The sequence below is a fragment of the Micropterus salmoides genome, unplaced genomic scaffold (genome assembly GCF_014851395.1).
Source record: "Micropterus salmoides isolate LMB-PRFRI ecotype aquatic unplaced genomic scaffold, ASM1485139v1 Ms_hic_scaffold_12, whole genome shotgun sequence".
NCBI classification, from domain to species: Eukaryota; Metazoa; Chordata; class Actinopteri; order Centrarchiformes; family Centrarchidae; genus Micropterus; species Micropterus salmoides.
The window spans coordinates 5,090,709-5,104,655 of NW_024040263.1; the positions used below are offsets into that span (position 1 = coordinate 5,090,709).

The 13,947-nt window shown below is 41.8% G+C and overlaps 1 protein-coding gene across 3 annotated transcripts in view; it reads left to right on the forward strand.

Moving 5' to 3' along the window:
- The first annotated feature begins 823 nt into the window (after positions 1 to 823).
- Positions 824 to 13,947, forward strand: part of cacna1hb (calcium channel, voltage-dependent, T type, alpha 1H subunit b) — a 45,521-nt gene continuing 32,397 nt past the window's right edge. For 2 of the 3 annotated variants that reach the window (XM_038712985.1, XM_038712986.1), the window contains exons 1-5: positions 824 to 1,144; positions 3,194 to 3,471; positions 11,926 to 12,019; positions 12,228 to 12,361; positions 12,745 to 12,842. In XM_038712985.1, the coding sequence (XP_038568913.1) occupies positions 1,115 to 1,144; positions 3,194 to 3,471; positions 11,926 to 12,019; positions 12,228 to 12,361; positions 12,745 to 12,842 (634 nt within the window). In that variant the 5' untranslated portion in view covers positions 824 to 1,114. The remainder of the gene's footprint in view (positions 1,145 to 3,193; positions 3,472 to 11,925; positions 12,020 to 12,227; positions 12,362 to 12,744; positions 12,843 to 13,947) is intronic. The other variant, XM_038712987.1, reaches the window with a different exon arrangement.

Here is a 13,947-nt window from a genome sequence, read left to right on the forward strand (position 1 = left end):
GAGGGATATTGGGATGAGGTGTACTGTGAGGCGGAGGAGAGATGACAAGTCACATGCTCTGACTTTCTCCATCAGTGTCAAGTTTACCAGTATTAAGCTTAAAGTTATGGAGTCAAAACTTTCAAAATAAAACTGTTATTGGAGAAAATACACAAAATAACAATCATAAGGCAATATGATTGTTATTGTTGTTATTTTTTCAGTTTCACACACCATTAATCTGTATGATGAGGCAGTGCCATGCTGGATGGAAGATATGGGGACAATACAAGAGGTAACAATCAGCAATCAAATCAAACACTCAAAATGAAATTTGTGAAATTACCTGACAAATAGGCCTAGTTGGTTATTGATGGTAGACACTGCATTGCACATTTAGCTTAGCGTAGTAGCAGCTAACCAACTAACCACCAGCCCTAACTGTTTTGTTAGTGGCAGCCATTTTTCCAAGGAAAAAAGGGCAGATTTTATTCCCACTCTGAATGACTTAGCTAAATTACTATGTTTTGTAGGCTAATCTACACTAACTAAATGAAAGCTGAGGCAAAAGCCTGAAGAAAGAATATTAACCATATTATTCAACAATGATTTTGTTGACACTAAAACTAGCCAGAAACTCACCTGTTGTAGGCTAATTATGCTACACGTATAGGCTATCCAATATGTGACTAACGTCTTTTTTAACCGATATTTTGACTAAAATAGTTGTATTTCTCAAGCAGGTGGTTTAATGTAGAGTGTAGTTTCCGGGACTAGTCTTATTTTGAAGTTAAAATCCGAGTACCTCCGGTCTGCCTCTCTCCGGCTGGCTTGACGCGGCTCTCCCTCTCCGTGGTGCGCCTGAACTCCGGTACCTGACACCGCAGAGCGTGTCCAGCGGTTGAGGGGACGCAGACGCACAGAGAGTCGCTTGGTCCTATTTAACTTTTACTTTTGTTATTAAAACTTCTGCGTCATATTCCCCCCTTAATATTTTCTTCTTTTTTTCATCCTCACCACTGACAGACTGAGTTTGGATATCGGCAGGGGAGGAGGAGGCAGAGGACCAGCGGGCTGCTCTCAGATGGAGCACCAGGGCTCCTGGAGCTTAGGGCGCACGGCGGACCCGGAGTGAATGACGTTGGTGGATGGACGCCGCTCCCCGGTAAGGACGGCAGACAAAGTTTTTGGTTTTTGTGCCTTTATATACTTTTTCTTTGCTCTCCTGTCCCGGGCACTGCCGTGGGTGAATGTCCGGGGCACAATAGAAAATGTCCAGGTCCTGTGATGTCGCTCCTTGCCAATGGCGGTGTTTAATGTGAAATTAAATGATATTCTCATGCAGTTAGAAATTGCCTGTAGCAGCTTACTGTATGAGAAGTTATTGGCCATATCTTACTTTATGTATTTTTACATCATATAATATGACAAAAATGTTGAGACTTATATTAAGGTGATTGGTTTCATATCATTCTACAGTTTATTATGATTAATTAGACTGTTTATTGTTTGCTTCACCCGAACCAGAGTAATGCTGGAAATGCTGTTGCCTCATAGATGTCGTCGGTATGTGATAAGGGTCGGCCTTCAAAAGGATGTAGGCCTATATCATTGTAGGCTATAACATCAAGAGTAAGAAGAAAATGTTTATGGAGATTTTGCTCTGGTTCTATTGAGCGTGACGCTATTGTAAGATTTTGTGCAGTTTATGCATTTGTAATGAGTGCGAATGAGTGTGAATATAAAACTTAGTGGTTTTCAGAGGTCTTACAGAGGTATGAATATATATTGTTCTGGTGACTGGTTGAGATTCAATAGGAGGATTTAATTTCCACATGACCTAGCTGTTAGCAAAGGAAGCTCATATTGAGGTTTTTAAAAGTGTTTTGAAAGAACTCATCAGCAGGTTTTTAACTGTGCAGAAGAATGGCTTTCTTTCTTTTTTCAATTGTTAATTGATGTCTGCCCAACAGCTACCATTGAATCACAACAAAAAGCCTTAAACTGTGCGGCCCTGGATACAGTCTAGGCTATGTGCCCATAATGAAAACACACAGGAAAGAAGCTGGCAGATTCAATCTCATTATTTTCATCAAACACACACAGATACACATGCTTGTCCTTTCACTCTATAAACAGAGTATATATGCCTGCATGGACTCCTGGTTGGCCCATGCTCCTATTGTCCTGAATCTTCTTTATGTTAGTTTTCCAAATAATCTTGCTCCAACCTAATAGCAAATTGGTAGGCTTGGAATAAATTTGCCTACATCTGTGGGGATCAATAAGCAGTGGAATGAGCACACGGTGGGCTAGTGGGAAGCGTTTGCTGTGTACTCATGACAATGTGGACTGTCACATGCCCTTTTCCTGCCAAAGTCCACTGCATACTGCCCAAATAAAGCAGAAAATGTGATGAAATTAATACATGATATCTGAAGCCAAAGAAAGGAATCCGCTCTTGTGATCGTGCTCTTAATTTAAACAGAGATTATCATTCAATCTGACATTTCCTACATTATTTTCTAATGCTTCAAGAAATTCCAGTCAGTACTTATAAAAATTTATCACAGTCTGTTGTAGCTCGACAATGTCACTGTGTTTCATGAGATATTTTATCTCGATAAACCATCGTGAGTGGAAATTTATTGTAAAAGAAAAAGAAACTGAAGAACTGACAATATCACTAGCCAACCCCAGACTTTATTCTTTTCATACCAATATGAAAAAGCCGTCTAAGCTACTTTCTCCCTGCAACTCCAGATTGTTTAAAGCCAGTCTGGATTAAAAACATCAACAGTAATGCCCTGTTGTCATTACTGCTGTACAGCTGTGGGATTATATTGAAGGGGACTAAGTGCTTCCTGTCGTCTGCACTGAATCAGTGTTTGCACCTTTGCTGGCTTCTATTAGTTCATTCTGTTTAGATTTATGTAGATTTATGTTTCCTGCACAGGACTGCTTTCTGGCTATGATTCGTCTCCTGAAGGTCACTTATTGTTTCAGAGAAAAACAGACAAGGGTTTTTTTCTCTGCTGCTTTTCTAGAGGGTAAAGGGTCTCGTGGACGGGATGGCAGGCTTGACAGTCAGCGCAGTTCTGGTTTGTTTTGGGGAGCTATACAGTGTCAGTCGCACACACAGACACACACATGTGTGCATTTATATGTTGTTGTGTCCTGAACAGTCTGCCGGTGCCCCTGCACCCTCTTTTAGGTACAGGCTGTTCACAGCACGGCCATGACGGGCACCCAAGAGCCAGACGTGTATGAGCAGCACGGAGGACCAACACAGAAGAAAGAGGATGAGGAGGAGGAGGGGGAGAAGGTGCATGTGTCAGTTGAGGGAGAGGAGAGGGAGCAGGACGGGGAGGAAGAGGAGGAGGAAGAGGAAAAGGAGGAGCTGCCGTACCCATCTCTAGCACCAGTGGTACTTTTGGTTCTGACCCAAAACAGCCCACCCCGCTCCTGGTGCCTTCGAGCTGTCTGCCACCCATATCCTTCACTGCCAGGAGTGCACGTGAAGCACTGCAAACGTGTGTACGTGTATGAGTGTGTTTCTGTTTATAATGTGAGAGAGAAATTGTCTGTTTGTGTTTCAGCTCTGTGCTTTCTCAAAGCTGTTGTACCTACAAGGCTCCTAGCACCCAGATGTTTACTTAAGTTTAAAAACAAGGGAGACGAGAAGAAGGTTAGTATTGTGCATTTCCACGTGAGTGTGTGTGTGTGTGTGTGAGTGAATGGGTGTATGGGTGTTTGGAAGACCTCAGGTATTTCCTTGGACCCATTAGCTGTAGGAAAAGATGGCTAACATTTTTCCCTTATTGGAGGTTTCCATAGTGACAAGCCCTAATGAATCTCCAGGGTTACAGTCGCCTGTCAGTAGCATTGTTACTGGCCTCCGTTTATACAGTAGAAGTAGTCACTCCCCCCGAAACACGCTCTGCTTCTGTCTTCACTGTCTCACCACTCATTCGTCTACCTGTCTCTCACTCTCTTTCTCAACCGCTCTCCACTTCTGCTGTAGTCGTGAAGGTGTGAGTGTGTGTATGTGTATAGTTATCAGCGCCCTAGTGTGTGTGAGCAGCTATGAATACTCCGAAGCATGCATAAACGTCAGCAACACCTCAGGGATTTGTCAAGGCTTGTCCAAATTTAATATTTTCCACTGCTTATGACTCCATGTGTGAGTGCCTATGTGTGCGCGTGTGTGTTCCTCTGCTGCCTGCATGTATGTGGATATTTGCCACCATCAGCACTGTGTTCTCTATAAAATATAAATACATAATTGCTGAATAAATAAAAACGTACACCAAGAGAAAAAAAAACAACAACTACAATTGCCATGAACTAAACTCATCTGTAGCCTGCTGGGCTGTTACCATGGTTGAATCCCTGAACATTGTATGCTCACTGTGTCAGCACTAACTTACTAGATACACTTAAAAACACACACACACACACACACACACACACACACACACACACACACACACACACAGCTTGTGAATGCCCTCACACAAACGAGGGAATCTCCCATGGAGAGGCTCTTTAGAGGAATCACCTGGTTGCTTGGTAACAGTGTAGCGCTGGCCTGACGGCCCAGTTACTTCCGATTGCAATATTTGTTTGTTTTTATGAGTGTTTGTGTCTGTCTGTCTTTCCGATTATGTGTCCGTAGAGCACAGCTACTGGCACGTTTCCCATGTTTATATATACGTTTGTACCTCATACTTACAGTGTGCGTGTGTGTTTGTCTGGGTCTGTGTTAGTGTGTGTGTGACTGTGAGTGATCTGCGGGGGAAGTCATGTGGGTGGACGGTGTTCGACAGGGACATTAATGTGAGCGCACTAGGAGGGGGGTGGGAGGGGCAGTCCCTAAGAACTGTAAGTCCCTCCTTGCTCGCTGCCTTTTTTTTGCACTCAGTACATATTACAAATTAATTTCCTATCTTCTGTCCTTCTATTTCCTCCCTCTGAGAAACACAGTCATTCTCCTATGTGCCATGTTTACAACATACTGTACGTCTCTCCACCCTACAGCACATCTAACAAATTTATTTGGAACAAAAAACAAGATGGGCTTTTCCTATTATATAACACTCTCTTGTATTCCTTCCAAGCTACGTTGATTTATGTTATTTCTTTGGGGAGGAGACAGTTAGATTCACTGTAAGTGTGTAACAAGGGGCCTACTTTGTGAGGTGCTGAGCTTTTCATATCTCCCACCTTTAATGTGTAACATATGATACACACAGAAACATGTATACACATGTGGGGAGGTGCTGGAGCACACGCACACACACACACACACACACACACACACACACACACAGGAAGGACATATCTTATTCAGCAGTGCATGAAACATTCAGAGCGTTTCCTTTTGTTTAAAGAGAAAAGCTGTATCTGTCACTCCATACAAGTACCTTTTTCTCTGCCTGCCTTCTGCCTTTCTTCTGCTCTCCCTCTCTTTTCTTCTTTCTCTCATCCCCCTTTACTCAATATCAATCTCTTGCCTTTCTATTTATCCCTCTCTCTTTTCCTTTTCATAAACGGCTTCTTAATTGGGTTGAGATATGTGTGTGTATGCGCGTGGGGGGGGGGGGGGGGGGGGGGATAGGGAGACAACGATAAATAGGAGGAGGTCTCATTCAAAGTAGGTGAGCTGTCAGAATCATTTCAGCCAATTAACATGATTCCAGCAAGCGTTTCCATGGTTACCAGCTGTCACACTTGTAGGGGGTGGAGCCAGAGGACTTGACAACTTGACAGTAACGTAACTTGGCCCAACTTCATTTCAGACACACACACACACACACACACACTGCACATGACAGACTTTGAGCATAACTAGGTTATGTTTAATCAAGTCTGTGTGTGTGGATTCCAGAGTGTCCAAGTAGCAAAGAGCATGAGGAAACCAGTGAGCAGGTTTCTCCTTCATGCACAGTAGTTCACATCTGAGGATTTCCCATCCAAACCACATATATTGTAGATTTTTAATTCCCCAACTGGGATTAATATAAAGTAATTGTTCTCCTAATTCAGTTTCACTTTCAAGTAATGCACCCTTTGTGGGGTTCATAAGTTGTAACTAATGCTTAATCAATAATTTACCAATGTTTTATATATCAGTTAAATTCCATTAATAAAAAAACCTTTGGGTTACCAGGTTGTAAAAAATCCCATTAGCTGGTGTAGCATTACATTTTTTTGTCTTTTAAAACAGCTCTTAAAGGTCCAGTGTGTAATATTTAGGAGGATCTATTGACAGAAATGCAATATAATATACATAACTATGTTTTCAGTGGTGTATAATACCTTACATATGCCCCTTACCACTGCATGGTACCAGCTCGACTCTCCTTGACTCTACTCTCCTTTTTTTTGTACCTGTACCTGCTACCTGGTACTTTTTTTCATATCACCTCCGTCAAGGTTCTAAGTGAGCTGAGTTGAGCTAAGGTGATACTAAAAGGTGACTTGAAAACACTGCAGACTACTGATTGGTCAGAGGGAATCGTCACTAGTCACTGTATCATCATTGTGCAAGCCAGACAGAGGCCAGCAAGAGAAAGTTTTTATATTTTACAATTTCTGTATGTTATTTCATCACTAAATCTACTTATGAGAAGTTTTGAGGTGAGAAATCAACTGTGTAGATTTAGAATCTTGACAGTTTTATGAAAATTGATGGTGGATCAAAAATGTGCTTGAACGTTTCCGGAGTTGAGGAGCTCCGCAAGTGCCGTCGGGGGAAGTTAACAAGCCGCCGCCGGGGGAAGCTTACAGACAGCTCTGGTCCCACAGTCACACAGACCACTGCAGCCAATGTGGCAGCCAACTCCAGCGACAACGGCAGAGGAAAATGCAGCTTCAAGATTTAACGTTTTAACTTAAATCAAGAGACAGCTGTGTGTGGGTTGCGTATGTGTGCGTGTTGAACATTATGTCGAGGCAGCTGTGTGTGGCGTTGCTATCTGGACCAACTACATTGAGGGATATTATGTCTGGGTTCTATCTGCAATGGAAAGTGGATGACGGCAGGCCAAAACCTAGTCGAATAGAGTCGAGCCGAGGCGAGTTGAGCTGGTACCGGTAATGGAAAAGAGGCATAAATGAACCTCTAAGTTTATTATTACCGCTATGTTTTTATTACCTTAGAATGAGCCATTTCTATCTACATACACCACTGGTCTTCTTGCATGGATGTCGCCATGTTGCGCCGCCATGTTTCTACAGTAGCCTAAATGGACAGAGCGTGTTGCGTCATTACGTTGAATACGTACAAAGAAAAAGAAGATGTAGTGGTGGTTGTTGTCTGGTTTATTAGAATTTAGAGAAGAAGTGAAATTTGGACAAATGGAGTACCACATATATTATTTAGCACAGGAGCCGACAGAGCTTCTTTTAGGCCCTTGGAAAGGGAGATATTAGCGGTGACTAATTCATGTGATGTCGGAATAATCAGAATCTTTTTTTCCTCGTTAAATCTTTATTGCAAAAAGAGGAATAATGTGTACATGAGACATAAAGAAGTATACAGAACTTTTGGTTTGTGCAAAATCCTATATTGTATATATATATTTTTCAAACATGTAATTTGTAATATGATTATAACTGTTAACTTGCTGTCGATGTTGAGTGAACTAGATGTCTGCGTGTTGTTTATATGCTCTGATAATGCTAATCCAACATGTCTTTGTAGTAGCGTCCATGTTGATTCCTCATTCCAATTTAAGAGCACATGAACACACATTGAAGTCGGAAGAACAACTTCACAACTCGAGAAATGGGACCATCTGAGGAGCACGTGAATGCAACTTGAACCACTGGTTGCAATTCACAACCCCCACCACTAGATGCCAGTAAAAGTTACAGACTGAACCTTTAAATTCAGAAGGACCCCTATTAATGACTTACCAATACAATAACTGCAGACTTAATGGCTTATAAGAAAGAGACAAACTTGTGACACTTTATCAGTGACTTCCTAACATTTATAACTGCAGTGTCATGCAGGTCATGATTTTATTACTTTCTAAATTCAGGTCTACAATTATGAATGTAGTATTTTTTTTAAATCCAATCTTTTTATTTTCTGGTTTTGTCTCTGGTTGGACATATAAAACACAATCAGAAAAAAACCCCATATGTAAACGGAACTGTATTACAAAGAAAGAAGCAACAAGATATACTAAAGTAAAGTCCATGAATAAAACTCTCTTATCAAAGTTGTTGGGTTCATTAAAATATATATTTTTCCATAAAAACCCAACTTGATAGACCTTTTAACCACTGACTAAGAGTTCATATTTTTTTTCTCAAAAAAACAGCAATCCTATATTCACCATAAAGATATTCGATCATTAACCAAAGTTTTGGATAAACTGAAGTTTCAACCTGATGATGGTGTTAGATGAAAATCACAACATCTCAATATACAATAAACCAATTTTCCTGGCAATTCATCAAAAACCATTGCTACTTTATTTTGTTTTAAAAAAATGTGGGTCATTTTTTGTCTTTGTTGGATAAAATAAGTATAGTGTCAAACAGGAAACCTGAACTAACCAGCCATCAAAGCGCCCATACTTGTTTGATACTTTTCACTCAAAACCACAAATGAGAACGTCATGATGGCGCTATAGAAAAAGTCAGAGATTCACCGAAGTCATTATGATCCATCCTCTGGGTATCATGAATGTCTTAACTAAATTTTACAGCAGTCCATGCGGTAGTTGTTGAAATAGTTCAGTTTGGATCAACGGACCAACTGACATTGCCTTTCACAGTGTCATGCCGCTAGTATAGCTAATTAAAACATACCATAGGGACTCACGGGTTTCTCACCATGTGATAAGCCAGCAGGTCTGCAATTATAAATGTTAGTAAGTCATTAGGGAAGGGATTTTTACAACAACCCATCAAATCTGCAGTAAGCACATGTTAATAAGCCATTAATAAATGGGGTTTGGCCCAAATTCTCTGCAAAGCTTTTCCCGAAGGTAAATGGTCAAATGGTCCACTGGAGAGATCTTCTTGATGAACTTAAGAGTTATTTAAAAAAAAAAAGTGCCATGCTGGAGAAGGATATTACACCACCCAAAGAGATTTTTGCAACAGCCCAAGTTGATCTTCTTTTGAACTTCTAACCTTTTAGAAAGGGTGCGATATGAGATAGTGGTACCACACTGGAAAATCTAAAACATTCTCAGGCATGCATGAAGAAAAAATTAATCTGTTCATAGCTTGCGTGTATCTAGACAGCCAGCATGTCCGATAATCCTTTTAGGTTAATGAACATATAAATATGTTCCTGCACGCTGGCTTTAGCATGGAGAATCTGATCTGATGTGATCTGATATGACTTATAATGTCTCCCTGACCTTTATTACCGGTGTAGGCACTCAGTGAGAGAGAGTTCGAGAGGGGGAAAGCATGGGAGGTGGGTGGGGTGGTACTTGGCGAGTGAGGAAAATGAGAGGATGAGGCAATTAGGAGAAGACAAAGCTTGGAGGCCATGTAACTTTTTGAGTTGTTTACACTTAAGAGCTGGAATTGTCAAGGTCTTAACCTCTCTCATCCCACTGTTCAGCTGTGCTTTTTATTTTTACTCAGCCATCAAGCCATTTTTCTTCACCCCTTGTCTAATTGTCCTTGTTTCTTGCCCCCTTCTTTTTTCTCCTCCACCTCTCACTTACTGTATCTATATCTGTCTCTGTCCATCTCTCTGAAGACATTAATTATTATGTGTTAAGTGTTGTTGTAGTTTATCTATAGGCAGAGACTCAGGTTTCTGACAGAGAAGCTAAAGCACTACCCAAGGGCAGAGTAACGAGGGTGTATCTGCACGGGAGAGGATGAGAGAGGCAAAAAGATATGCGAGAAATTATGTGGAATAAAGATGGGAAATTATACTGCACTATATAAAGGAAGAGGGATAGACAGAGAGCAGGAGGAGCACAGCGAAGAGAAAAATAATTGGGCCAAAGAGAGGGGGAAAGGGCTGTAGAGGAAAATGAGAGATGATAGAGGAAAAGGTTGAGTGTGAGGGGAGATAAAGGAAAAGCAATGGAGAGCGTGAAACAGAGAGACAGGGGAGAGGACGTTCCCTCTGTGTTTCATCACTGATGTTGAATGATGGACCAACTATGGAAATACTCCCATCTCATCCATCACTCACACCTTGACCCTGCCCCGTCCCGTGTTTAACTATGCGTGCGTGTGTCTGTGTGTGAATGTGTGTGTGTGTGTGTGAGAGAGTGTGTGTTTTATGGGACACACAGGGTTATTTAAGCTGCTGTAACGTATACAGATGGAGCAGGATTAAAACGACCCTCCTCAACAGTGAGGAAATGAGGAAAGGATGCTTCAGCAGGTGCCGAGGGGCTGAAGTACATCATTTTCTATTGTGTGTTTGTCTGTGTTTGTCTGTGTTTATGTGTGTGTTTGTGTTAATTGTGTTCCAGTCCAGACAGGATGCAAGCGGATTGTGAAACTCAGAAGTCAGTTCCCACGGTGAGATGGGGGTTCCCATGGCAACCACAGCAAAGGGAGGACACTGGATTACCCTCTCTTTCTCTCTCCCACCCTTTTTCTCTCTCGCTCTCTCTCTCTGTCTCAAGGGTGATAAAGGATTGTACTCTCATTAATTTTTCCGCCCTCTCGAGAGCAAAGTGTCCGGGCAGGGGACTTTGTGTGTGAGTGTGAATGTGTGTGTGTGTGTGTGCACATGTGTCTATGTGAATGTGTTCATGTGCATGCTCCGGGCTTTGTTATGTATGCGTCCTTGACTCTTGAATACATCCCTGTCATCGATTCAGCGGTTTTTCACATTTGCGCACAAATACGAGTGTGTATGTGTGCTTCTGTGTTTGTATGAACACAATCATTCCTTTAAGTTTCTACTTCAGACTATTTTCCCCTTTAAACCTCTCTGCTTTTCACTTCTTTGCCATGCTCCTTCTTCCAGTTTGACAGCTAGCAAGCAACACAGATGCACAAACACACACCCTAAGCAAGTTTACATTTAGACTGACTTCAAATGTCTTACTGGCTTATGGTTTCATGGTAGCTGTCCCGCTTTTGTAGTTGTGAATATTAAACATGTCAAAATGTCCTGTCAGTAGTTGTGCTTGTGAATGAAAGTTGATACATTTGAGCTTATTATTGCAAGTTTCTACCCTTATAAAAATGTCTTTTAGGTTAGTACATTCAGTTCTGTGCTTGTAAATTTGATTTCACTAGCTGGGAGGCACAACATCCACACATGGAGTTGTGCGTGTGTGCTCAGACAGATATTTTGTAAGTTCAGTCCGGTATTTTTTGTACAGTGCAAGATAGATATGACTGGCCAGTCAGTATCCTCAGGATTTCCTCAGGGTTGCTACAGACATTACCATTGGCTAGATACAGATGGGTGACAAAGCCAAAAGAAAAACCTGAATTAATTAACGGAGAAACATAATATATGCAGATGACAGGGCAGGAAGGGTCACTGAATGCTTTGATTAGAATGAAAACTGAATCATATTATATGGTCTTCGGAGTCACCAGGTCTCAATGCGAGACTTTGGAGTGATGTGTGATTCTCCACCACTAGTATCAAAACACCAAATTAGGAAATATTTTTTGGAAGAATGGTGTTTATCACTCCAGAGTTCCCAAGAATCTATGACAAAGAGAAAAAGGTTTTTCCTTTAAATTGACACCCATCTGTAATCATCATTATTATTATTATTATTGCTCATTTGGGCAAGGGGGAGAACACCTTGGCGGAGCTGAAGTGGGACTTGTAAGTGGCAATCTACTTGGCTTGTTGTGATTGGTTGAGACTCCTGTCAATCACCCTGTTGAGCTAAATTTGCTTCATGAAATGTGCTAATATTATGTTATTGTAATGTTCAAACTCTGCGGTGGTGCTGTTCCTTAACCTTGTGACACATGGTTTGAGCGTGTGAGCATTTTGGCCATCCTGCTGAATTGTGTGACTCTAGGGATGTTCCAGCCCTGTGACCACACCCCCTACTTGCTGCAGGTAAAGCACACTGACACATTCACACACTCACACACACACAATCTGGAATTACAAACTAATTATGTTCAGCTGTGAGACTTTATTATCAAGGGCCTGGAAAGTTTTTGCTTTAATTTCCCCCCTTAATCAGTTTACACTAATCCTCTGGGTGTGTGTGTTTGTGTGTGTGTGTGTGTGTGTTTGTGTGTGTGTGTGTGTGTGCGCACAGGCTCTGGATGATGGGATCTTTGTGTTTTTTGCCGGGGAAATGCTGATGAAAATGGTGGCTCTCGGAGTCATAGGTCAGAGCGGCTACCTGGGCGACACATGGAACAGATTGGACTTCTTCATTGTTATAGTGGGGTGAGTGTTTAAAAGACGCACACACCCGCATGCACACGTACACACGCGCATGTGACATTAAATATGAGCCAACAGTGTGTGTGTGTATGTGTGTGTTTTGTGTAAAGCTTAGACACTTGTTTAATGCCAGTTAAATGTCAAGCGCGTGTGTGCGCGTGCTTAGACGTACCGACGGAAGTGTGCGTGTGTGTGTGAGACAGCTCCCTAGAATGACAATGGCATCATTTGGTCCTGCGAGACAGAGACCTCAGTGATTGGTAGTTAGAAGGCTATGTATCCCAGAGACGCTGCGATCTGCTGGATTCCCTGCAGACGCTCAGGGTTTGCCAAGGTCAGGCTGATCAGGATGCCAGTGACACAGCGGTGGCTTTCCCTCTCCGCAGAATGCTGGAGTACTCGCTTGATGGACACAACGTCAGCCTGTCAGCTATCAGGACAGTCCGGGTTCTCCGCCCACTGCGAGCCATCAACAGAGTTCCCAGTGAGTTTTTCTCCTTTTTCCTCCAATACACTGCACTCAGAAAGTTTTAAGACATTTTTTATTGCCTTTCATTGTTTTGGCCCTGTGCTCAAGCACATTGGATTTTAAATTAAACAGTGACTGGGAGGTTAAAGTGCTGACGCTTATTTTTTTGGTTGGTTTACAGAGTGTTCACATCCAGTTTGGGTGAACAGTAAAGGACATACCTGACTTTAGGACAATGCAGCCAGTCAAAGATTGTAAAGAGAGAAAAAACGAGGGCAACTAAGTGGATTTTTATGGTCAAACTGTAAACGTTTTTGACTGGAAAATTTGCTGACCTGACAACAATCCAACTTATTGTGTATGTGACTTGCTGAAAACCAGAATGAAGCAGAAGGCACTGTCTGAGCAAAATATTAAATATGGTGACTGTGCAGACTTCTTTTAGGTTACATTAACTTGTCCAATCAACTTCCTGTCCCCTATAATTGGTGGACCATGTATAAAATGGGACGCTACACTGTTCATCTGATGTGGAAACACCCTCAGCTGAAAGTCAGCAACCTCATTAGTCGCAGCCAAGACAATGAAAAATGTGTCTCTGTCCTTGTACTCTCTGGCTGCACTGTAAATTCCACTTCATTTCTTAACGTGAGCTATTAACAGCAGCTTTGCTATTGATGGACGCATGGGTAAACAAATCAGGACACAGGGCACAAAGTCATGGAAATCGTTGTGAGGCTTGTGTTCTTCTTAACAGCTCAGTGCACAAACCTTCTTTTTTTTTTTTTTACTACACTCCGTGGCCTTGGCTCAACTCAGAGTTTTTGTAGAATTGGAGAGTGTGTTTGAAGTAGCCAAGTCAAGAAGCAGAAAAGAGGAAGATTTTGTATCTGGGGTCTTCAGCAGAGTTAAGTGGAGGCAAATCATCAGTGTTTGAACTCTAATTATTTGCCATTCGATTAATTGCACTGCTCCAGTTTTGTGCAGAATACATTAAGAGATTTTTCCTGTCTGGCCAACACTTCCTATGACTGACATTTTGCCAAAGTTTAGGTTTATATGTGGATGTGCTAGTCTGCACTGTCTCGCGCACTGTTGCCTATGGTGTTTTTGCTGCATG